Below are 24,313 nucleotides of genomic sequence, written 5' to 3'. Positions count from 1 at the left end.
AAATATATCTACTTTAATAGATGTGGACAAAAATGCTTAGAAAGAAGAATATATTCGTGGAGTTATATACATAAATAGTTATTACTTTAAACCCAGTGCATTAATAAATCCAAGACGACATCCAAGTGCTTGAGCTAGTCAAGTGATAATGAAATGAAGCTAGAGTTACACCTCAGTGCATTAGAGTAAGTGGAATATAGATATAGGGAAATTGTTCCATTAGTTGAACATATCATTAAGCCTATTTTGCAAGTGGAATGCCAAAGAAATTAGTCGAGTAATAGTACTGATATTAAGACAACTGCCAAGAGCCTTGTCATTTGCAAACTTTCAATATATAGGGGTAAGAGGCAGACTTCTAAGTAATTTCATATCTTAGGAGTGTAGCAAAGCTGTTCGGTAACAGACCAGTTGTCACAGTCTCAGCATTTCTGATTTAATCTCAGTAATCAGTAGCCTGTACAGAACCTGAGCCAAAGCCAGCGTGCTCCAAGGGGGAGTGCCACTTAGTCTTTAACTCAGACTTAAGATCTCATCGTAGTGGTTGTCCAGAAAAGCCCTGGTTTAGAAGGTACAACGTCCTGGTCCACACAGAATTTTCTGTTGAACCTCTGGGGTTTTGCTGAGAAATTTTTGTATGTCCTGTTAGAAAAAAAGCAAGGGTGGAAGGCTCTTTCTGTAGAACAACCGACCTTCTGTGCTTAAGATGGATCACTGTTTTAGCATATTAGGCGCAACAAACAGTGATTTTTTTAATTTTTTTATTTTTTACCAATTGAGTCCTATCTCTTAGTGGAATGAGATAGCCCAGCCGTTCTCCCTTCAGCTGTGTTGGGAAATTCTCTCTGCTTAGTCTGAGAGAATGTCTTGCCACATATCTTTCAGGCAAATAATATATCCTTGCCTGCAGTTCTGGCTCAGATGTGTAGTTCTTACATTGCTGGATTCATTGCTACTAGTATTGTGAGTGAGCTTTCCGGGAAAGGAGCTGGTACTTGTACCATTTTTTCTCTTGGAATTCATTGTTTCTTCTAACAGAATTCTACATGGAACCTAGATACTAGGCATTACTTTTACTGCTAAATATATATATGTATAAGACTGACCAGGAAATACTATAAAAACAGTCCCCCTTGAAAAGCTAAATTTACCAACACTTACCTTACAGTGATACGTACTTCTAGGATGCTATTCATAGGAGTAAAATTAAGAGTATTTGTAAACAGTTGCCAGCTGGAGGCAAAGATACCTTTTTTCTTCTGCTGTATTCTGTGTATACCTAGCTACCTAATATGTCAGATAATCTTGTAAGGACCTTTGGCAAATGCTTATTTTTCATGGTGGCTGTTGTATATTATGAAACGTTTATCTTAAATTGTAATGCTTAAAGTATTTCTAAATCTACCACCTGTTATCAGTGGATTGGAGAGGGGAATCATTTTTTTCTGAAAATGTTCTTTAGACAAAAATAATGTTATAAAGGGTACGTACTGTGAAGCTGCAGCATTCAAGGTTATATTATGTTCTTACTACTTTAAACAGAGTAACAAAATTACTTCACTAAAGCATCGCTAAAATTGTTAGAGAGAAGACAGGTTTGCACTTTTATTAGACCAATTGATAGATAGTAGATGCAAGCTTTTAGACTCCGTGTCCTTTCAGAGCTAATGAAAGTATGCTGAGCCCAAAAGCTTGTTCATTTTTTTTTGAGCCGTATCGGTTGGTGTTAGGAAAAAGAGAGAGAAATTGCTTCATCTTGAAAAACTTTCTCTCCCCTCTATTCCAAGTTATGACATTTTGTGCATTTTCTGCTTTTATCCTGGTTGATGAAAACACTGTCCCCCCTACCCAAAGCATATGGATAAGAGCTACTGTCTTATATTAATCCTCCTGTTACTTCAGGAGGATGCACAGCATCCTAGTTGTGCATAAATGTGCAAATATATTACAATTACAGAGGAAATTCATTGTTAAGAGATCTACCAGGCTTGGAATCAAATTGGAAACTGTCTAAATGGCTGAATGAAGGGCTTTGTATTAAAAAGGCAGATCCCTGCACTAATACGTGAGTGAACTCTTAAGCAAAGACTGTTAATTTCTGTACTGGTATTGAGAAGCATCGCCTTATCCACTTAATATGGCAGACTTCACTGGGGCTGAAGCGTGAGCAAAGGAATCGTAAGTTAGCCCTTAGTAAGTAATCCTATATCAAATGGATAATTCGTTTGATAAATTCAGCCTCTCTATTTGCATTTGCAGTGTTCATGAGTCGATTCGTTTCCTTAATTCATCACCTGAATGTATTCCACAAAATATTTTTCATGGGCTTTATTTTACCATGTGGATAGGTGCCAAGTGGTTTACTGGAAGCACCTGATATCCTTTATCTGAGATTTCACCTGGGTAGTGATTTGCCTCATAAGTCATGAGGCTCTGTTTTTTCTGACTGGTTCAGACAGGCGTGCAAAGGCCACCGGGGCTTGGACCCCCCTGGAAACAGACATTAGGGAGTAAGATTTGGGGCAGTTTGAAATCCCTTTGGCCTTCTCCTCCTGATCAGTGAGGACCACCCTGAAGGTTTTGGTTGCAGCTACTTTTCCCATCTCTGTGCAGAGTTTTCAGGTTGTCATGTTCACAGCTGATAACCGCCTGTGTTTTCACAGGTTTAAACTAGAGGTGGTCAGACTGTCATCTCCCTTTCTTCACTGCTTCCCCTCACAAACCTTTCAAGGCACTGTGGATGGGCCGGGTCCCTGCTGATGACACGGAGCCTAAATTTGTGTCCAGACACCTGCTGTGGGTACATGAACACGTCTGGGGCTGAGCAAAAGCCGGGACAGAGACGGAGTGACTAGCCACAGCAGCAACAGACTGGGACATGGTGTCACAGTCTTTGGCCTGTGCCCTGGTTGTGGGCAGGATCACCTGTAACCCCGGCTTGTTTGCTGGAAGGAGCGAAACGAGTCTCGCTTCCCTGACCCCACAGCTCTGATGGAGCTGCAATCCCTGCTATTGTATTGGGACGCTCCGGGGACTCTCTGGTTTCTCTGTCTTGTGAAACTTTTCACTTGTCACTTGGAGATCCTGCTTGGTGAATGTGCAATGAGATGGTGCATGACCATGCATCCCTTTCCTTTCCAGGGCTATGTATCAAGCCATTGAGAGCATACCAGCATACCACTCAGTATTTATGCATTCACAGCCATCCAGCCTGCTCTGGACTCCATGCCAGCATTTAATGTTCCCCCTAGATGGGAAATCTGGGGGGGAGTCTTGTGTTCAGGCAGAGACGTGTTGGGATTTTTCGGTGAGTGGAAGGCAGCAGTGGTGTTGGAGAAGCTGTGGCACACTGACAATTTCACATGGGTGTGAAATTCTCTCTGCACGCCTTTGAGCTGTCTTTTTATTGGAGGTTGTCATCCTCAGATGGCTTCTGCAAGACCCCTCACTGAAGGACTTAATTCAAAACAGCTGGGGAGAAGCACAGCCCTGCTGTTTCCCATGATGGTTCCTTGTCCTTCAGTAGTGGAGGCTTCAAAGGAAGCACTACCCGTATGAGGGAGCTGGAGGAGCCTGTGCACCAGAATAGGATGCTGGCTTTGCTCTAGTTCTCTCTCACAGCACCTACAGATCCTGATAAAGTACATTCCAGCGTAAATAGGATGCTGTAAAAGTTGTTCTCAATCCAAAAGTTTAATATAGCCATAATGCTTAAAATACCTGCCCATTTCAAAATGTGTCTGAAACAACTTACGTCATAAAATCTCAAGCTAACTAAGAGCTAAAGGTGTCTGTAAAACTGTGAAACAAAATTTTTCAATGGCTTTTTGCCTTCGTTTGCCGTGGCAGTGACTGTGCCAGTCCTACCACTCATTGGGGTTGTCTGTCTTAGCCCCTTTTGCCAGCATCGCAATGTAGTGCAGGAGGATGAACAAGAAGCAGCTCAGGAGTGGTGCTTGGGAGGCAGAGTATGTAATTAATGGCTCAGATACTATTTTCAGCACCTTAGGAGATATGCGGACCAAGGGAGGGTTCCTAGCACCTTCTAACATGGCAGTGGGTTTCCAGTACCCAATAAAAAGTTAATGGGGAGTTTCCTGCTTCAGTTTGAATCATAATAAAACGTCCTGGTATGATCCCTTCCGAATTATTTCCTGGCTGACAGCTGACAGAGCATTGCTCTAGACCTTGACTGTGTGTTGCAAGTATTAGTCACCTCAAAATTTGGGCTTGGATCCTCTGGTTGTACATGGTTTGACAGAGGCTTGTGATATTGCCTGCTATGTGGTCTGGAAAATTGTTTGCCTCCACGTTCCTGCTAGCAGCAATGGCACTGCTTGGAGCAGGGTATGGACAGACAATGGGACCATAACCTATTAAAGCGCCGTTGTCACGAGCTTTTGCTTTGCTAAGTGGAGCCACCTCCTCTTTGCTCCAGTAGCATCTTGTAGACATTTTCCTTGTCTCCTTTTGTGAGACTGACAATGGAGCCTGCAGTCAATCTGTAAGTCAGGGAAATGGCTGTTTCTGTGTATTTGTCCACTCACTCCAAATCCCTGAGCTCTCCGGCTCCTGGGAGACACCTGGATGAGGGCTGCGTTGAAACAGCGAAGTGGCAGGCGATGAGGATGCCCTTGAATGCACGGGGGTCATGCAGTTGCAAGGACCAGGCTGCTGCATGTGTTAACAGAGTGGGAGAGCACAGGGAAGATGATGAGTGCGGTAATTAGAAAGGTGAATATGCAGCAATTATTTACCATCTCTTGTAACACAAGAAGCGCAAGGTGTCCCAGGAAATGATGAATCAGGATGAAAACAAGCAAAAGGAAGTAGTTTTTCATCTGACACATAGTTAGAGTATAAGAATGCATGCCTATGAGGTGCCACGGAGCCTGTAGGTCTTAAATATAGTTAAAAAGAGGATTAGCTCGACCAACAGAGGACTGGTCCAACAGTGGCTATTAATCACCACAGTCTATATGTTACCTTAGGCTCAGGGAGAGGCTGGGGGGGCGGGGAATGTGTTGCTGTTCTGTTTTGCGCTCAGTGGTTCGCACACAGATGTCTGGCACCAGAAGGTGAACAAACAGAAGCTTTTTCTGTATAATACCTTACGTGAATACATCTTTGATCAGGGATCTTTTCTTCCTGCTGTGTTGCATATTGTGGCATCCCATGTAAAGCATTCCAAATGCATTTTATGTCATGCTCAAAAATAAACTGTCCTCTCTGGTCACTGACTGATTCACTTCACGTGCTGGAATGCTTCTAATTGCAAAGGATGCAGTTAAATTTGTGTTTGTCTCATTTGATTGCCTCTGCCTTAGGTTACTGATGAGATTTTGTTAGAAGCTTGTATTTAGAAATGTGTTGCCACATGCAAAACATACCATTTTGTGTGTGACTACTACATTAGCATACACGTGGGAGAGAAATCTACTTGTGTAAACAAAACTCAGTTGTTTTCAGTATTTTAGGGCAGGGAGGAAATAAGGAAGTTTTGCAATAGGTTCTTTTTTTAAAACTGATGTATATTTTCCCAAGGAGTGCCTCATTTCTTTTGTGTAAGGTAGAAGCATCTGGGAAATAGAAATCCAAATCTGATCCTGGCTGTGAGCACCATTTCCTGCACTGGAACAATGTTGTCCAGTTCACTCGCAGTGGGAACGGCAGCTACCGCATAGCCTTTATATGCAGCTGAGGCTGGTACTGGTATATGTATTTTACAGCAGATCAAGTGATATGGTACATAAAAGAAGCCATCTATGTGGTGACAAAAAAAACCAGTTCCGAACTTCTTAGGAGGTTGGTACTAAGGATTTCTATTTGATATGGCTTCAAAAGCTACAAACACATTTTTCATTCAGTGAGACTCTGGTGTTGTGGGACTGGTGTAACTAAGCAACACGGGGAAAAAAAACTGCACCAGTGCTGCAATAAGGCCAGGATGTACAGAGTGTATCAGTGGAAGTTTCTTTATAATCAGACTAAAAAATTTGATTAAACTTGCTTAGTGTCAGGTGGAGGTTTATATAGTGCCTATTGCTCTGTATGCAGGATTGTATGATTAAAGGATACAAATGTTCAGAAGCAAAAGAAGTCCTATTTCTTCTTCCAAAGCAGAAGAATGTGCTTTGTTGTTAAGCATCTTTTTGTTTTACCTTTTTCTTTTTTTCTTCTTCCTCTTATGAGCACTAAGGATGAGGGAAAGCTTTATGGAAAATACAGTTTTTTACAAGTAGATGTGAAAAGAGTCAGGCCTGAGTTTAGTTGATCTCATCTGGCAGAGATTTCCAAATCTGCTTTTCCTCAAAGAAAATGTTCCCTTTTTCTGTGGTATTGGTCAGTCTGTTGTATTCTCCCAGTGGAGAACTGAGTTGGAGGGATCAGGACAACCCAAAATGCTTATGAGCTCCTAGGTTATTGCGAGCCTCATGTATGTTTGGGCTTCATCAAACCCTAGGGTGTTCTTGTGTGGTTTACTATGCTACAAAAATGTCAAGACTTTTAGGCTGAGATGGACTTAGAGCCTGTACACTATTGTGAAGCTCCTGTTGGGTAGCAGCAGGGGCCATAAGCAATCAAAAAGTGATTTTTAAATTACCAAGGATTGAAAACAGACATGAGACACATGATTAGAAAGCTCCCTAAGGACGTTAAGATGATAACATAGATAGGCGGGTGAAGCTTTGGGACAAAGTTTTGGAAAGGCAAGTGTGGGGGAGGGAAATACGGAGAGTGAGAACCCACTTGGTCTTTTCAGCTGCTGGAAACTTGACATTATCATGGTTCAGACAGTTTGCATCAGGTGGGTAATCTGGCCCACACTGCTGCCTGCTCCAAGATTGGACACGAGAAGCGTTTCATTTGAGCAAGCAGAGACTGCCCCGAAATGGGATACATTTTCCTCAATGTTGCGAGACTGTTGTGCCGCACATCCTCTGTTATTGTAGTGGAAACTGTACAGGCAATCATGAAGTACCTGCTAGGAAAATGCTTGAGGGCAGGAACTTTTTCAGCTGGACCACTGTTTTTGTATAACAAATAAGCTCAACGGGATGGCTGCAGCTGTCAGTGCTAAAAGGTTTTATGGGGTTTTTTTGGTTTGATTTTTTTTTTATCATACTGCATCAGCAGTATGATCACCGTCTTCAACCTCCTGTACAGCTCTGCCCATCTCATTGCTCTGTTTGCCAGTGCGTGTGTATACAGGCTGCAGTGGGGAGTTTGGTCTGGTCCCACAGTGCCCTCCCCTCCCCTCCCATGGTTATGTTCACTACGTGGAGCCAAACTTGCAAGGAGGAGCAGGCTGAGACGTGGGTTGGCTGGAAATACGGAAACGTCTGGAAATCAGGAAACAGCAGAAAGTGCTGAGAAAAGGAACAAATCCTGAAGGATGAGACAAGGCAGCTGAGGAAAGGTTAGAGGAAAGCAGGGAGGAGCTAGCAGCGTGCAGTGCTGTTGGGGGAGTGCCGGCAGCCCAGGATGCAGGCCCTGAATGCAGATGAAACAGCAGCTTCCTGCAGCGGGGAGCTGGCTCTTGTGTAAGAGCTCTTCAATGCATGCACAGTTAAAAATAAAAGGTGTTTGTATAGCGTAGACTCTCCGCGTGCTAACATGAAGAAGAATGCAAATAGGAGCATGAGCAACAAGGAGGAGGCGGTTTAATGGCTTTGGGGATTAGCAGCGGTATTTAGAGCCTTTCACCTCTCTGTTCCTAACATAAGTCTTAACACAGATTGATGGTTTTAGCCATCTGGCTTGTGTTTGCTTCTATGCAATGACTAGTGACACAGAGAAAGAACCTGACCAGCAAGGCAAAAGAAAAAGAAAAGTCTATAACAGAAGAAGGCATCTTCTTCTCCAGTGTCAGTAAAAGCAGGTATGGTGCTGCTATTCTGTTTCACAGAGCCTGGCAGGTAACAAGGGAGAGGGGAATGAAAGAGTAACAGGCATCACTCGGTACATGACTCTACCAGGGAGCCTGTGACTTATACAAATGTGTATGCTCTGAGCAACTTGCTCCCTAATGCAAAGCTCTGTGATCTTTAGAGATATAGTTACCCCAGATAGCATTAGAGTTAGACGGCAAGTTTCAATCATAGGTTGACTCTCAACTGTAAATTATTTTATACTTGACTGGAAACTGTTCTCCCATATATCACCCATCCAATACCTTAATTTTATATACTGTAGCCCAATTTATAAGCTGGAAAATTCTGTGCTCTCGACCATATGACACATTTTGGATTAGATGGCTTCCTTGTGTCCTAAGCCTTCTAAATACTGATGCAAGTTTTCTTGGGGGTGGGCTGACCCTTGCAGGGAGTCACTATCAGTTTTCCTCTCACTCCAAGCTGCAAGGTCTGTCATTCCTTTTCCAGCAAGCTCATCGTGGTAGAGCTTCCCAAAATCCAGGGCTTTAATGGGGAAGCCATGTGAAAGGTTGCTGTTCTTCTTCTCCAGACAAAAGAGGAACCGAGAGTGGGTACGTGCATGTACACACTATAGCAATTTTTCCTAGTCAGTTATTTTTCAACAGCTCTTGAGTAAGGGTGAGAGTTACAGAGGACCTCACCTCTGGTCTTTCAAATGGGGGGAGTTTGGGCAAGAAATATTGTCAATATGTCTTTAAGGAAATGTTTACTGGTGTCAGAGATTCACTCTTGGGTTCTTCTGTGTTTTTACTCAGTTTTGCTTTGGGATTGACTGTGGTGCGTATTTCAAACCAAAGCAAACCTTTAGGAGGCTTCCTCTAGAAAGGGTAAAAAAATATATAGGGAACATTAAAAAAAAAAAACCCACCACCACCCCCAAAAAACAAAAAACAACCCTAGGTGTTACAAATCTAATTTATAGCAATCTTGGCACTGATTTGGCTTTATATTAGGCATGTAGAGCTTCAGTAAAAAATATTTTTACTTGCTTTTACTTCTTCAGAACCAGTAACCAAGAAACTGCCTGTAATACCATTCTTTTGGGGGGAAAGTGAATGAATTTTGGATATAGATTGCTAAAACACTGTTTTTTATCTCAAATAATTGGTTTTGGCATAGAGTTCTGACAACTAAACATGGCGTTTGTCACTTCAGCCAGCCACATCAAGGTCAGTGAAAGCAATCGCTTTATATTTGACAGGGAAGCACTTCCACCAAATGCATTAATAGTGTGACAGTAAGAATTAGAGACACATGAAGTGACTGGGGAGTGTTGTGTGCCAAAGTGAAACTCAGATTCAGATCTAGATTGGGGTAGAATTTTCAAAGGCACCATAATGACCTAGAGATCACCAAGAGGTTGGGAGCCCAACTTCCATTTTCAGAAACTACGTAAGGACTTTACTGCCTTTCAGCAAGACTTAGGTTCCTTTTCCCAGAAAAAACAGCCTTTAATTCACAATTAGTTCACAAAAGCAGTCTTTGCTTCTTCATAATTATATTGCATAATGACTTCACTACTTTTTAATAACATCAGATTTCTTGTCTGTGTCCATTATCACCAGCTTAGAAGCTATTCTGTTGCTTTGGGAATTTCGTATTCCAAGTCACTTACAGAACTATAATTAAGAACTTCCGCAGAAGACCAGGTGATATATGTATGTTAAGATATTATATTCTGCTGATTTAGTGTCAAGTCTTAGATTAATTTGAAATTTTATCATGCTGATTTCATTATAAACGCTTCCATGGAAAGAACATGTTATTGGAAACTGAATAATTAATAATCTCTATGTTAACCAAATGTTTTCTGAGTGGTTTGTTGAAAAATGTCAGGGCTCCAGCTGAAAATCCTGGCTCTGTTCAATTCAGTGACAGAATTCTCATTGGCTTTAACAAGATTTTTCATTTTCTTATCTCAAAAATTACTTGTCAAAGCTCCTTAAAGTTTCTGTGTACGAATTTATATTTGTACAGTAGAGGTCCACGTGTCTTTTTGATCTCCAAAACAATTGTTTGCAGAACAAGGAGAAAGGAAGTAAAATGTGCAGTGACTTTTTTCAGTCCTGATCCTTTGGGCCGTACTAAAGTGCACTCAAGAGAAACGTAACCTGCTGTTGTTTAGTGGCTTCTGAAAGTCCTGCCCTCCAGACCATGTCTGAATGAGATGGAAGGGGGAGAGGGATGGATACAGATCCATCTACTGTAGATTCACAAGCATCCATGGAAATTCTCCTGCTTGTGATTTTAATGCTTATAGCAAATACAATTCCCAGTGGAGGCCACTATTATTAAGCACTTGTTCTGTTCTCATGCTACTTAAAATAAAGTTTCAGGCTCCAAATCTTGATGAAAGCAGAGCTTAATCCTCATAGTGAGTGTCACAGCATTTGGGTCTCAGCAGAGTTTACAGTGTAAAGATCTGACCCTGTAAATTAGGACCTAAATACTATTGTTAGTTTCCACTACCATTGATCATAATATTGCAAAACTCCTTTGGGTTCAAATGGTGGTCATAATATGCACATATGAAAGTTTGAAAGATGTTAAGCTTTAGATGGAAATGGTAGGCTTGCTACAGAATTTGCGCGTGCCCAAATCCATTTTAAAGGGTATAAATGGAGTCTATATGAATTAGGAACATAGTTGACATAAACTTCTGTGGTCAATGAGCTCTCCATTAGATGATTAAGACTCTGGAACATTGAATTACCTAGATATTAACTATGGCTAATAATTTTTTTTTCCTCATCAAAACAAGTTGCAGTAAGCAATTCCTTTGTTACTGAAATGCAGCTTTTTGCAAAAAGAATCTGCTTTCTTCGTATATCATCTTAATAATTACAAGTGTTCAATTCTTGGATAGCCCAAGTTTGGTCTTAAACCGAAGTCCTGTCTGGCAAATTTATAGTAACTTCTTTATGTGGTATGATTTCTGGATAACTAGTTCTCTTCTTAACATAGCCAGCTTTTCCTGGGAAACAAAGCAAAGTGAAACTTGACAAGTAAACCAAAACTTCTGCTAGAAAAGAGAACACAATTGCATTTTATACAAGTCATAATTTGCAGAATTCTGTAAATTATGAAGAATTTTGTTCCCTGTCTTTATTCCCTGCATTTTCTGTATCTGGTAGTAACAGTCTAGTATCAAAACCTTCTTTTCCCATCCACCTCCAGATCTCACTGCAAAATGTTGAATGGGAGGAGGTAAACTAAGATATGGGCAATTTGAAACATGGGATATTTCATTTTAGATGTTTCCTGTTATTCTTATTAATAATTTTCTTTCTTTTTTTTTGACAGATGATGCTAATGAAGAAGGAACTGAGCTGAGTGAAGAGACAGGTGAGTAAACAATATTTTATGCTAAAATATATCACTTCTCCGAAGCATCAACCAAACTGAAAGAATTCTTGAAACTATTTGTCTTGGTTGTGATAAGCAGTGCCAATCATTTATTGCCAATGTTACGACAGTCATCTCTGTTTTTTAACATAATGTAGGGTAAACCATCCCTGGTAATAAATAGCACACGATAAGAATGCCTGAGACTACCTTTTTAATGTCATCATCTGTTATGAGCCTCTGGGTGATACTTGGTTGCTATTTATTAATAACTAGTTTGAACATGAATGGGAAATAATTAAAATTGTGCAGTCTCTTTGTCTGTAAAAAGGTGTGAATACAGCAATTCTTGAGTCATTTGCAGTTCTGATTAGTGGCCATGATTTGTTTGCAATGAAAACGGTAGCAAAAGTCTCCCACAAACTTTTAAATACGTTGAACTTGATTGGACAGTATTTCAGGGGACATTTTTCCTGGTCTTCCTAGTTTGCTGTTTAAAACAAGTGTCAATGTTTAGCGTTTGTGGATGTGGATAGACTTGAAATGGAAATGATGGATAGGTATAAAGGAAAGAAAGCCCTGAGGAACAAGAAAAGGAGAGGACAGAGGATTAGATATCTCCCATGAGGACAAAAGCTTCCAGTCAGAAGACTTCCGCTTGTTTTTTGTAGAGAGCTTCATCCACTTAATCTTCTTGATGAGGCTTTTTGTAACAGGCTTCCACCACAGCACCCTGCTGACCTTCACCTAGAGGTTCTTGGTGGACATCTCCTGTTCCATAAGAGACCTCTGTGCAGTGAAGGACTGCCTTTTATACGCAGCATAGCTCCCCCTACTCTTCTTCTCTGCCTCTCCTTCCTAACCAGCTAGTACCTATCCGTGACAGTGCACCAGGCACGTGCACAGTCCCCTAGGTCTCTGTGACCCTGATCCCATCATAGCCCAGTGACTGTGCAGGAACTTCCAGTTCTCTTTACGAAAAGATATGGGGTCAGAAAGAAGAGCCACATGGAGAAAGGCAGAGATATACCAGCCAGAAAACAGAGGTAAAAGCTTTTGAAGCAGTATGTTGGCTGCTTAAATTGGCAAGATTGTCCTAAAGACAAATGGATTATGATGATTTATGCAACCAGTTAATTAGCTTAGAAATTAGAAATACTTGAAAAATTGTGTATATGCATAGATGTGAAAACATGGATATACACAGATAGATACGTGTTACACTGATGGATTAGCACATTCTTTTATTGCTGTTCTGGCCTGTTGATTTTATTACATATAATTATAATTACTTTTTGGTGTCAAGATTACTGGATAGGAACTTTTAGAAATTTTAATACAATTAGTGTGATTGATATTGATATAGTTATAGATACATACATAAAGTAGAAAAATAAAGACCATCATTATACAGCAAACATTTGCCAAAGATTATCCTACAGTTGAATTTGCAGTATTCATCTAACATTTCCAATTTCATTTTTTACAGTTATCATGGCATGTATACTTCTATAAGCTCAATTATTTTGCATTTTTTGTCTTGTTGCTTTTATGGAGATTATGCAAATTACATTGACTTTTTTTTTTTTTAAGCATTTTAAATTGGAATTAAAAGGAGTTGCGTTTCCACTTTATAACTGGTCTCTTTTTTCTTGCCTTGTATCCTTCACAGCTTCATTAATTTGGGTGAAGCTACATAGCTGCTCTGGGACATTATCACTGAATTAAGTCATTTGAGGAAGATATTTCCCTACCTGTCTGTTTCATTGTGCATATGAGATAGATGAGATCATAGCTTCCCTCACAGGTTTGCCTGTAGGGTGCTATGAGCTTCAACAGCATGTACTTGGTTATTTCTTTATCACTTGGAGATATTTTGGGTATCAGTGCATTGATTGTCAGCAATCCATACCTATATGGCTAAAGAGAATTATCTTTTGTATATCTGCTCCGGTAATGGGGCAGATATACAAAAGTTATGCCCTTCTGACCTATTTGTGTATGGACTTTTTAATTATTATAGGATGCATTTGTGGGAACTATAAATACATACATTATTTCTGCATTGAGGGAAGTTTTCATTTTTATACTCAGATTTTTATCAGTTTGAAGGATATCTGCTTTTTACTGTTCTAAGGGAAAAAATAGAGTAGCAACTTCTAGTCACCACTTCAAGATAGTAATTGAATAATCATTCTTCATTCCACTTGACTTCATGGGTCATGACTCCAGCAGATGGACTCAGCAGTTGGCACCAATATCGATGACCCTGTTTTTCTGAGCTGTCCGTATCCAATCTGCTTTGGGGTTACTTCTCCAATTCCTGTGCTTAAGGGGAGGGGGAAAAAAAAAAGGGGGGAGGGAAGAAGTGTTGGATTCCTGGAGAGCACATGTTGCAGACTACACACATGTGTAGAACCTTTGGCAGAGATTCAAATATTCAAAATTTCACCTAAATTCCCATGCCTCCAACTTCCTGTTGGCTAGGTGTTCCTGAGGGCCGATACCGAATCAAGAGAAAACATGGACAAGTACGGGGACACACATGAGATGTAGACTCATTGTATCTGTACCAATTTCCATTTGAAGAATGTAGTAGAATGAGGCAGAGGTTACAGAATCAGTCCTAATTTAAACCTGGTGGCAAGAATTAGAGGAAAAAAACCTGATCCTGGTCTAGAGGCAGCAGAAGTCAGTGGGAATATGTCCATTGACTTCGGTGCGCACCAGATTAAGCCTTGCAAACAGCTAGAGAATTAGGCAGGAGTAAGGAATAACAGATGACCAAATGTGTGTATTATCGAGTGATGGATACATTATGAAAGTAATCTGTCTTGTGTTTCTGTCACCCTGAAGTGCAAATATCTCATTATACGCAGAAAGGCCTTTCTTTCTATGATTTCTCTTCAAAATAAATAAGGGAATATCTTAATTACATCTGCCAGATAATCTCCATTAATATCTACATTAATACTATAAAATCAACAAGCATGAATGATCATTTTAGCAAGTTAATCACATTAACATCACTGCATATATTGGATGTACAGAATAAGAAAAACATTTAAAAAATGAAAATAACCTAGTCTTATTAAATATACACACTCAAGACCACTCTTTTAATGGCGTTCGACTCACGGGATTTTAATCCATCGTTTGTTATTCTGGGTGCTGTTATCTTGTAGCAGCTGCTGACTTAATGGCACCATTTAATTCAGAGCGCTGTGATGTTATCATATGTCATACAGTTTGCTGTTAGAATGGCTGGAGTCAAAAGGGCAGCTACAGTACTAGCGGGTATGGACCTGTGCAGTTCTACATCTCAGCTTTCCTTTATGAATGATTTCCTACACAAGCAAAGCGAAGGGCCAGATGACCTAATAGTTTTGTCTACCTTTAACTTCAGTGATTTAACACTGCAGAGTCATGATGCTTAATGTTTTAAGCTCCATTAAGGGAAGATTATTCTAAACTTTAACTTCTGAAGGACTTCACTTTTATACCTATAGATTCATATATCCCTGCACAGAAGCGTGCAAAATAAGCCCTGATACTGCCATAATTGCAGTGATTGCATGCGGAAATTTTAGAAGCATGTGCTATTATGAGAAGCATGGTCCAGATTTCTACACAATGGTATCGCATTATTATGCACTGACATAGGTTAATTCTCTTACCATTCAAAAAAAACAAAAGAAAAAAGAAACACACAGAAAAGAGTTTCAGTTCTGAATCTATATTCTCCCTCCAACCTGTTTGGCTTCACTGTCCACCAGGTGCCAAAACCTTTTGACCTCACCTGTGTGAATGTTGCCACGCTACTGTCTCTCATTTCCCATCTAATAGTTGTTCATAATAAATGCCCTGCTGGTTATCCCATTTCTATCCTGAGCATCCTAATTAACCACCTATTCATTACTTCAGAAGCCACAGCCAGCTAGGATGGCAGGACGAAGGATCTCATTCACACTAAGAAGGGAAGCCCTATTATAAACAATGCTGTATAAATAAAGAATTTACTTGTATGTTCCACTGTGTGCACACTCTTATATTGGACACTTTTTTTTAGAGGGAGACTTTCTCTTTTTTTTCTGGGGTGAAAATAGCAATCACTTTAACCAGGGTGATTTGGAAGTTGTGAGGGATTTTGGGAATAGCTTACTTGGAGACACACTGTGAGATTTAAGTGGCTTGTTGACCCTCTGAATTAGCCTAGAAAGAAGAATCATTTCTCCCAGTGTTAGAGCTCAGAAACCTTTTTGCACAGATGATCATGATTAGAAAAGCTTTTAATACGATCAGTTCAGACACCTGTCTAGGTGTGCTGTTTTTAAACAGAAACTTGCAGGCCACATTTCTGTAATATTTGGCTAACTGTTTGGAAAGACATACGTACTGTTGGAGAGCAGAAAGGGTTAAGAGTTGTATTTTGACCATAATAAAGAGACATTATTTTGAAGCCTGCACAAATCCTTTTCTGCCTCTGGAATGAGGGAAATCTGCTAAAGAGCAGTCAAATTGTCATTGAAATCTTGTTCTCCTGGGACAGTTCCTCTACATCCTTTTGTGAGCATTTAAAGGTTCTCTATAGAGTGCAAAAAATCACTTCTTTTGAGAGAGTAACAGTTCTGACTTCTCTGAATGTAAGGCTCCTCCCTCCCCATCTTTGTGCTGTCAATTAAGATGTCAGTTATATTACCAGATGTATTCAGACACTTCTGAAAGACATGGCTGGACAGTTGCACTTAAACTTGATTGACATTTGACTTGTGGGACTGGAGGAAGCCTCACAGATTGGTTAGATGATAACATTCATCACTAGAGGGGGTGAATGTTGATTGAAACATTCCTATTGATTCGATTCCCTGATGCGAATCGTTGTCAACCAAAAAAGGGAACGTAGCAGGTAGTTCAGAGTGGCATTAGAACCAAAGCAGCCATACATCAATATGGTCCACTATAAATATTCAAGTTATTTTCTTCAAAGAATGGGAGAGTGTTGGCAGGAATCAATCTTTGAAAGCCTGGTTATTTTCAGGATCTCTCTTTTGTATTGAAGTTCTTGTTGAACTCTATCACCATTGCTCCTGAGTGACCCTTTTAAAGGGTTGACAAACTGTGTCTTTATTTGGTGGGTTTTGTCTTTATTTTTCCCCACAGTATTTCTTGTGGTTACTCCTACATTCTCACCACTCCAGAAATAAATTCATCTTAGCACTTGAAAACTCTTGTTTTCCTCAAAATATTGTATTTGAATTTCAAATTCAGATGAGCAAATGTGATGACATGACACGTGACATGTGCTATGTTAAGTGTTGTCGGGAAAGGTCTACCTCCTGATACCCAGCCAAACCTCAAAGCATGTTCTGCTTTGCAGTAACTTGCTTTATTTACTGATCGCTGAGGGCCCTTCATGCTCTGAACTAAATGGAATTCCATAATGAAACTGAAATTCCGTTCTAGAAGAAATTTTTAAGAACAATATTCAGTTTGGCTTTTTTGGGTAATGCTCATTCCTGAAAATTAAGCAAGCGAGATGGAATTTAATTACTCGCATACAGATCTCCATTCTGGAATTTTTGTTGACATTTTGAGCTGTGGCTTCACATAAATTCCTGCCAGCTTCCCAATCTGTGGCTCTTCTTTTTGGACGTAGGTACAGTAGAATAACCAGTTTCCTAGGAGGGCAGACAAAGAAAGTTTCTGAATTTCCTGGGCTCCATGCAAAGCCAACCATTCACTCCCTTTTTGTCTCTTGAATTAACACAATATTCCACTTGACCCTGCAAGTTCCCTTTCCACATCCTCGCTTACTTCTTTCATACCTCCTGTTTGGAAACTTTTAGCATTTTAGTTCTAGATATATGTAGTTGTGGAAGGGCAGGAAATAAAAGGATAGCATCTACAGCTCTTAGCAGAGCCGAGTCCTTTATGAGAACTGGGTATGTGATTGCTGAGAGCTGTTTAAAAATCCAGCGACATACAGAGTAGATGATTGTGTGGGGTATGTATGACAGCAGAAGAGATGGAGTTTTCAGAACACTTAAGCAATTTATAATACACATGTAGATAGTTTTTTTTTCCCAGTTGCTAATTAGCTAATCAGTTTGAGGTAATACCATGATTCTTATTCTCACAGCGTGGCAACAGGGGTAAATCAAGCAAGGTCATATGTCTTCCTACATTTCCTGCTTACAAGTGGTCAAGATTTCTTTCCAGCACACACAAAAGTGTGTTTTCTTTAGGCTTCTCCTTCACCCAAGCCCTCAGTTGGCCACAGGGAATCAGGAGGTTTGACAGAAAGTCATTTTCCTATCGCGGTTGAATAGATTCAATAGGTGCAATGAATTGAGTTTTAATTGTCTGCCATTCTCTGCTTTCATGGTTAAGCAACAATGTTTGAAGAATGTTTTAATTAGTGAACCTGCTTTCATTAAATGTCTTAATTTACAAATACTTTTTATGATTAATTTCCAGCTTGGCCTCCCTGTTGTTCTAACAGGCTTTCTGTGCTACCAGTTTGTGCCTTGAGGTCTATCTTAGCAAACGAAGAATAATTTCATCCTTTATGTTAAGATGACAGGATATCTTGAAGATATTGTAGAAAAAGTTCATAATTTTTGAAGTTTAACCAACTGATATTAAACACTGTGAACTTCAGTCCCTACAAAGAGGGGAGATCTTAAACTTCACTGGCCTCAGTTACTGTTTTTACTTAGGAGGTTCTCCTTTTCCTCCATCTTCCTGTTGCTTTCTGGCTAAAAGGTTGGAATGGATTTTTTCAACCAGAACATTACTATCTCCCAGTTTTCATTTCCTTAACTTTACTTCACTATCAAACTTGCTTCCCTACCTTTCGTTTCATTACTAATTTCAGTCAGTATTCATTTGTTAGTGTGTTCTAACATTGAATGGAGAATTGAGCTGAGAGGGAAAAATAATTTCATTCAGATTATTTCCCCACAGTTCCATAATGCAGTATAACATATATTTTGTTAAAAACTACAAATTAAAAACATTATTAATTTTTTTTATTTCTGAAGAGATTAAGAGGTTGTGAAGAAATAGGTTATTTTAGCGTGAACTTTCTTCGCTGCTGTCACGTGAAAGTTAGGGAAAGTCCAGTCCATGCTGAAAGATGCCTATTATTACTTTTAGAACAGATGATGCAGTAATTAATTTTAATAATAGAAAGATAGGCATCGGGCACTGAATGGAGTGCTGAGATAAAAGGTACTCTCAGTTGCAGTATCACGCATAGTAATATTTGCTACAATAAAACAATTTCAAAAGAATATATGTAAATTTTTTTTATGTTTAAAGAAGGATTGGAACAAAAAGGCCAGCCTCCATCTCCAACAAAGAGCAAAGCAGAGCAGCCTGAGGACCTGCAGGATGATGCTGAAGGTAGGTGGTCTGACAGCTTTTCAGAGCTATTAATCAATTTTGCATTTTGGGGGAAAAAGTTTACTCTGAATTCTTGGAAAGAACTGGAAAACTTTAATTTAAGAATGTTATTTGCACACACTTGGAAAGTTCCTTTTGGCTAGATCACGAGATTGTAATTCTTCTGAAGTATATTTTATCTCAAGGTAGATTCAGAGTTACAAATGCTGTTTTGATGTGATGGGCTACTAATTATTGCTGATATAAAATGAGAAATTATTGCTGTTTTATCTCTAACCTGTTCTGACTATGTAATTAATAATACAAAATGTGATGCATGTTGTGCAGGGCTTGGGGCATAGTCTGGTTGGTTAAGTTGCGCAGGTAAATCACCTACCTGCTGCAAAACACAGAGCAATAAAATTCTTGCTTTCCTTTTCTACAATAAATGTTTGATGTATCCCTTTCCACTCCAGTTACGGTGTTTATGGCTCTAGACCTTATGCAGTGTATTACATCTGTCCATGGTCAGAAGTCACAGGTGCTTAACGTTATGCCTATAGCCATGTTCCTGTAAGAGTGCTTTCCTGCGCTTGAGTCTTCACAGGGCAGCTTGTCATGTGTATGGAGGTAAATGTGGTCTACGTTGTTCTAAAATTGGATCATATTATCTTTTCTTAATCTGTATCTCATTGGGAGAGTTGTTAAAAGATGTTAACATCAAAGACTCATTTTCAGAGTGCAGAGTTTCACATTGCTTTCGTACGTGTGGAAGAGCAAAATGCCCCAATGCTGGAGAATTGCCCTTATGTGAAATAGTTAAAAGGATGAACCTTAATCTTTAATCCATGACAGTTCCTTATCATGGATTCTCTTTGACCTAATGTTCCTCAGATGACACATCTCATTCTGCACCTCAACCAGTGGCTCCACGATCTTCATCATTTTGACCCAGCACTGTGCATTCAGCTCCTAAAATATTCTGACTGGGGTATAGTGTGAGTCATAAAGAACAGAAAAATGTTAACATCTATCACTTTAAGTAAGTGCTAGTAACATCCTGTCACTAACATTGTGACTGGTTGTTAATGGCAAGTACTTAAAGCAATAGCTGTCATCGCCTGGAAGGTGTGGGAAGACCCAAGAAATCTCATCCTGACTGGTCTTCTTTCCTTTCATGCGGTACTAAACCCAGCCAAAATTAAAATACCAATTTTATGTTTGGATTAGAGAATTCAGTGATGACAAACCACATGTCAATTTGTATGCAGGCTAAACGGCGTGTGGGATCGTGGTGTCGGTTTCCATATTCCTAAATAGGCGAAACAATAATAGTTTTTATGATATATTTTTATTTGGAGTGTGGCTAAAAGCTTTCATTGTATCAGTGTCAAAAAAAAAGGAGGGGAAAAAAAAGTGTTGCAAAACTGTAAGGTTTTTCTTCCATTGGAAAAATAACTGGTGGTGTTCCACTATTTCTGTGGCTTACTAGCTACGGTTTCCTAGTTTACTATGCCTGTCAATGTTTCCTGGTGACCTACAGTTCACTTTGTGGAGCGCAAACAAATGCATTGGAAGGGTGAAGTAAATAGCATGGCAATAGAATGATTGCATTACCTTCGTGCTGTAAAGTGCCTGAACTCCTTGAATTCGATGCCGTACAGTAGATTTTGCTGATGCAGAATTGAGGCCTGTAACACATAATCTCTGCTGCAGAATTTAATCTAGCCTATGACAGAGTCCTCTTCTCCTTAGGCAGGAATCAGGCCTGTGACATTTAGGATTGAAAGTCTAAATTTAGACTTGAGGGTGGTTGTGACGGAGGGGAAGAAAAGGTAATTAAAGTGTTTAGTGAGGGGGGCTGGGGAAGAAACCTGGATCAGATTTCTGTGGCATTACCTGTGCCTCTGTTTTGAAGAGGAGTCAAGCTGTTAGGCTCCAGACACTGAATTCCTATAAAGTTGCCAAGGGGCTAGAGTCTAATGTAACACACCTGTGAGCCATTTCCATTTAAGTAAATGGGATTTGCACACATTTGTCTGAGAACAGGATTTGATTTCTACTGTTCTAATTATTAGCTGTTGGTTTTGACTAATTAGAAGAACTTTTAATGGGGAGCCTTGAAGATTATGAAAGCTGTGAATATGTGACATGAACCAGAACTACATGTCTGAGTAATTTTATTTAGGTAGGAGTTTGTCTTCACTTCCAAAAAACTGCCTTTTTCTTTTTTTTCTTTTTAAAAGAACTTCTGAGTAGCTAATGCATATAAAAAGTGTCAAAGAAAACACAATAAAGCCAAACTCTGCCTGAGGTCAACTTTGTTGAATTTTCCTCGTGGTAAAACTGAAGTGCTTTGCGTTCAGCGTGTTTTAACTTTGGGATAGTTCACATGCTATAGGTACCCCAAATTTAAAAAAAGAAAAACCAAGCAAAAAAAACCCAACCCACAGCTTTTAGCAATAAAAGCAAGTCCAAAGATACTAATATTTAACATAAGATATTATTTTCCCCTTGGGAACATGACCAGATATAAAATATTTAACAAATATACACTGAGGCACAGGAAAACCAGATATTTTTTCCTCTGCTTAGTTGTCAGTGTCCTTTTAGACTGAAGATGGGAATACAACTTGCTATTTTAACAGCCTCATGCATGCCCTTGTGGCAGTCTGTAAAAACTATTCCACTGAGTTCAGTAATATTTCTGCTGTAATATTTTTCTCCAGCACACCAAGCTGGTTCATTGGCTAGAGGTAATGGAGCAATATCTTTTCAGCGCATGTAAAAATCTCCACAGAAGATCACAGAAAGTAGGCTCCTTCATTATTACCCTCTCTGCAATCAAGGAAAGTTGAATAAGTGGCTGTATGTAAGGAGCTTGTTTTGCAGTAAGCTAAAATAAACACTTGACATGCTAATGAAAGCAATTTTATACTGAACCTCTAAAGTATTAATGGTGTCTGTTATTATGCTATTAGATATATTGTTCTCTGCCTTCAGACCGTTGATAGAGAAAAGCAAGCGTGAACTGCATAGCAGATTCTCCTGTCAATGGTTGTATTCAGTAGTTTTTCATTGTACCGCGAGTTATTGTCTGGGGAAATGAATAGACTGGATACATGGAGAAACATTCTTTACTCGCAGGTTCCCTGCAGTATTTCAGGTTTGACATGTGCAAACATACAGTGCAATTTTCTCCCCCCCCCGCCCCATCCCCTTCCAGGGTCCTGGGAGAGTAAAATCAGCCAGTGATAATTTTGCCTTTCCCCTCGGTCAGGTGCACTCAGTGATTGAGTGATTGTAAAGTCTCAGGTGAGAAAAGTATGTTTGGCTCTAAACAAAACTTAGCACGTCTTACTTCAGTAGCTTCGTAACACAATCCTAAAGTAATTACATAGACAAAATGGCAGTACTTGTCACAGCATAGCAGCCATGAGTTAGTACAAATGCTACAGGTCACCCGTTCTCATCCTACTGATTGTCACCAAGCAAAAGCAAACAATTTTTACAAAAGTCTAACAAAACAAAAATATAAAATGTTCCTTATTTCTCTTAGCTACCTCCCCAAAAGTCCTCCTATATGTGCTGAACGGTGAGGTGTGTGCAATAGATTTTCTTGATACTGGGAGAAGCAAAATTGTTTGCCCTTTCCTTCCTTACGGGATTTCTCAGCAAGATATAAAAGAGAGCCTGCCCAAGAGCTGCCCTATCTGTTCCCACCATGGCGTGCAGGTGATCAATATTGTGTCAAAGAGGACTAATACATCTAATAACAGCAGCATAAATGCCTGATCTTTCTCCTCCTCCAGGAGGAAGATAATCCATGCAGCAAAAGCCATTTCTGTGCCTCTTGAGGTCAGGATCCTCCATTCCCTAACAGAACTGGAGCTCTGCAAGTTGTCTTGCTCCAGCTCTTCTCATAAGCTTCTTCCAAAATGAATGACCAGATTCTTCCTGATAGATTGATTAGTCTCATGCAGTCACCTTAGCTGAGGCCACTGTATGTGCAAGGAGCTGGTCTGTTGGAATTTCTCATCCAGGATGAACTTTGTCTGCTTTCTGTTCACTTGGTGGGAAGGAGAACAGTTTGATGAATAAGCCAAGCCAGGAAGGTCAAAATGAATACAAATCACCTTTAAGATAGTTGGTAGAGTTAGTTCCTTTGCCTGATGGGGTCATTGCCCTATCGACCCCTTAGTTTTCAAGGGCAACATCAGACGTCTGAAATCTTGCTCGGCAGTGTCAGGAGTCGAGGCTCACCGGCAGGCTCCTGCCTTGCTCAGAATCAGTTGTGCTCCATCCGCAAGAGACATCAGTCTAGTGATTGGAGTACGTCGTAGAAATGAGGCGAAATGGAGTCGCATCTTATCTTGCCAACTCATTGGTTCAGCAGGTCACGGCGATGAGGTAGGATGCTCGCTGAGAGAGAGGCACCCTGGCTCCTCATCCCTTCTCCCAGAACATTTTTATCCAATGACAAAAAGTGCATAGTCTTGGGACTAGAAAATAAAACTAATTTTACAGCTTAGTCCTTTCATTGTGAGATTAACATAAGGCTTCCCCTTTCTGGTTCTCCTTTATAGACCACAATTTTTGCAGCCTTGCTGCTTGCTCCCTAGCTTCATAGAGAGGGATATAGTGTACGCACCCACAAAAGTCAACAGTGCTTGGCTTGTGCTGCTTTCCTCTGAGGTGGGCTTAAGCCTCCCTGGGTCTGGGGGGTGCGTACAACAGCAGCCGGGTCTTACCATGGTACCGTTACACAGCGATGTTCAAAGCATCTTTTCTAAGGGCCTTCTAATACTACGTAGACCTGATTGTCTCTCTCTTTAAGGTATGGATTAATATTAACTAGATTTGACTTCTGATTAGTTTTAAAATGTTCCTCGGTTTATAGCAAGCAATTCTTTTATCATTTGAGAAATTGTAGCTACATTTCTTCTTTGCATCCCACAGGGCAATAATATTCTTCAATAAATTTCTGCTCTACTCATAATGTACTAAAAATGAACAGCTAGACACGTAATTATACTTCAAAAACACACACTCTCTTATTCAGCCTTAAAAGTGCTACTTCTTATTAATATAGCTTAGAACTTACTGTATTCTTTTTGCCACCAAACCAAGTCCTTAGATAAAATTTTAAATTAAGATAAAGTCCTACAGAAGAAATTCCCTGGGAAGCGTGTGTATCAAACATATCTGTAAAATGTTTCACCTTAATGCCGATTGGTTATATTTAAAGTGATGCTATTAACCCCTATCCACTTGGGTTGATAGCTTCTTTTTTCACTTCTGTTTTGAAGTCCACCATCTGTCTTGACTGATTACAGCTCTCAGAATATCAGGTGATCATCTTCCACTTAGCCAGGGGAAAAACAGGTTGTTATCTGTATTTTTATTTGTATTTGCTCTCCAAGCAAACCCTTCTTAGAAGATTCTTTTCATTGCTGAAGTGGCTTCTACTGTTTCATTAAATTGCCGTGCAGTGGCTACACAAGACAACTTTGAAAATACAGCTCATTTTGGCCTCTGCAGGTGAAGTGCAGTCCTGTTGAGTTGACCATTTACCCATTTGGGTTTCTTTTAGCAGCCAAATGTATGTGTGTGTAAACCGTACCAGGCAAACAGTTGCAATTCCT

General features: G+C 39.8%; 1 protein-coding gene across 5 annotated transcripts in view; it reads left to right on the top strand.

The window, feature by feature from the left end:
- The window catches only part of MACROD2 (mono-ADP ribosylhydrolase 2), an 897,148-nt gene that overhangs the window by 812,784 nt on the left and 60,051 nt on the right, over positions 1 to 24,313 (top strand). For 4 of the 5 annotated variants that reach the window (XM_072857426.1, XM_072857427.1, XM_072857424.1 and 1 more), the window contains 2 exons: positions 11,241 to 11,282; positions 18,606 to 18,689. In XM_072857426.1, the coding sequence (XP_072713527.1) occupies positions 11,241 to 11,282; positions 18,606 to 18,689 (126 nt within the window). The remainder of the gene's footprint in view (positions 1 to 11,240; positions 11,283 to 18,605; positions 18,690 to 24,313) is intronic. The other variant, XM_072857425.1, reaches the window with a different exon arrangement.

Source organism: Ciconia boyciana, chromosome 3 (assembly GCF_034638445.1).
Source record: "Ciconia boyciana chromosome 3, ASM3463844v1, whole genome shotgun sequence".
In the NCBI taxonomy this organism is placed as follows: Eukaryota; Metazoa; Chordata; class Aves; order Ciconiiformes; family Ciconiidae; genus Ciconia; species Ciconia boyciana.
This window is presented reverse-complemented; position numbering and strand designations above follow the sequence as displayed.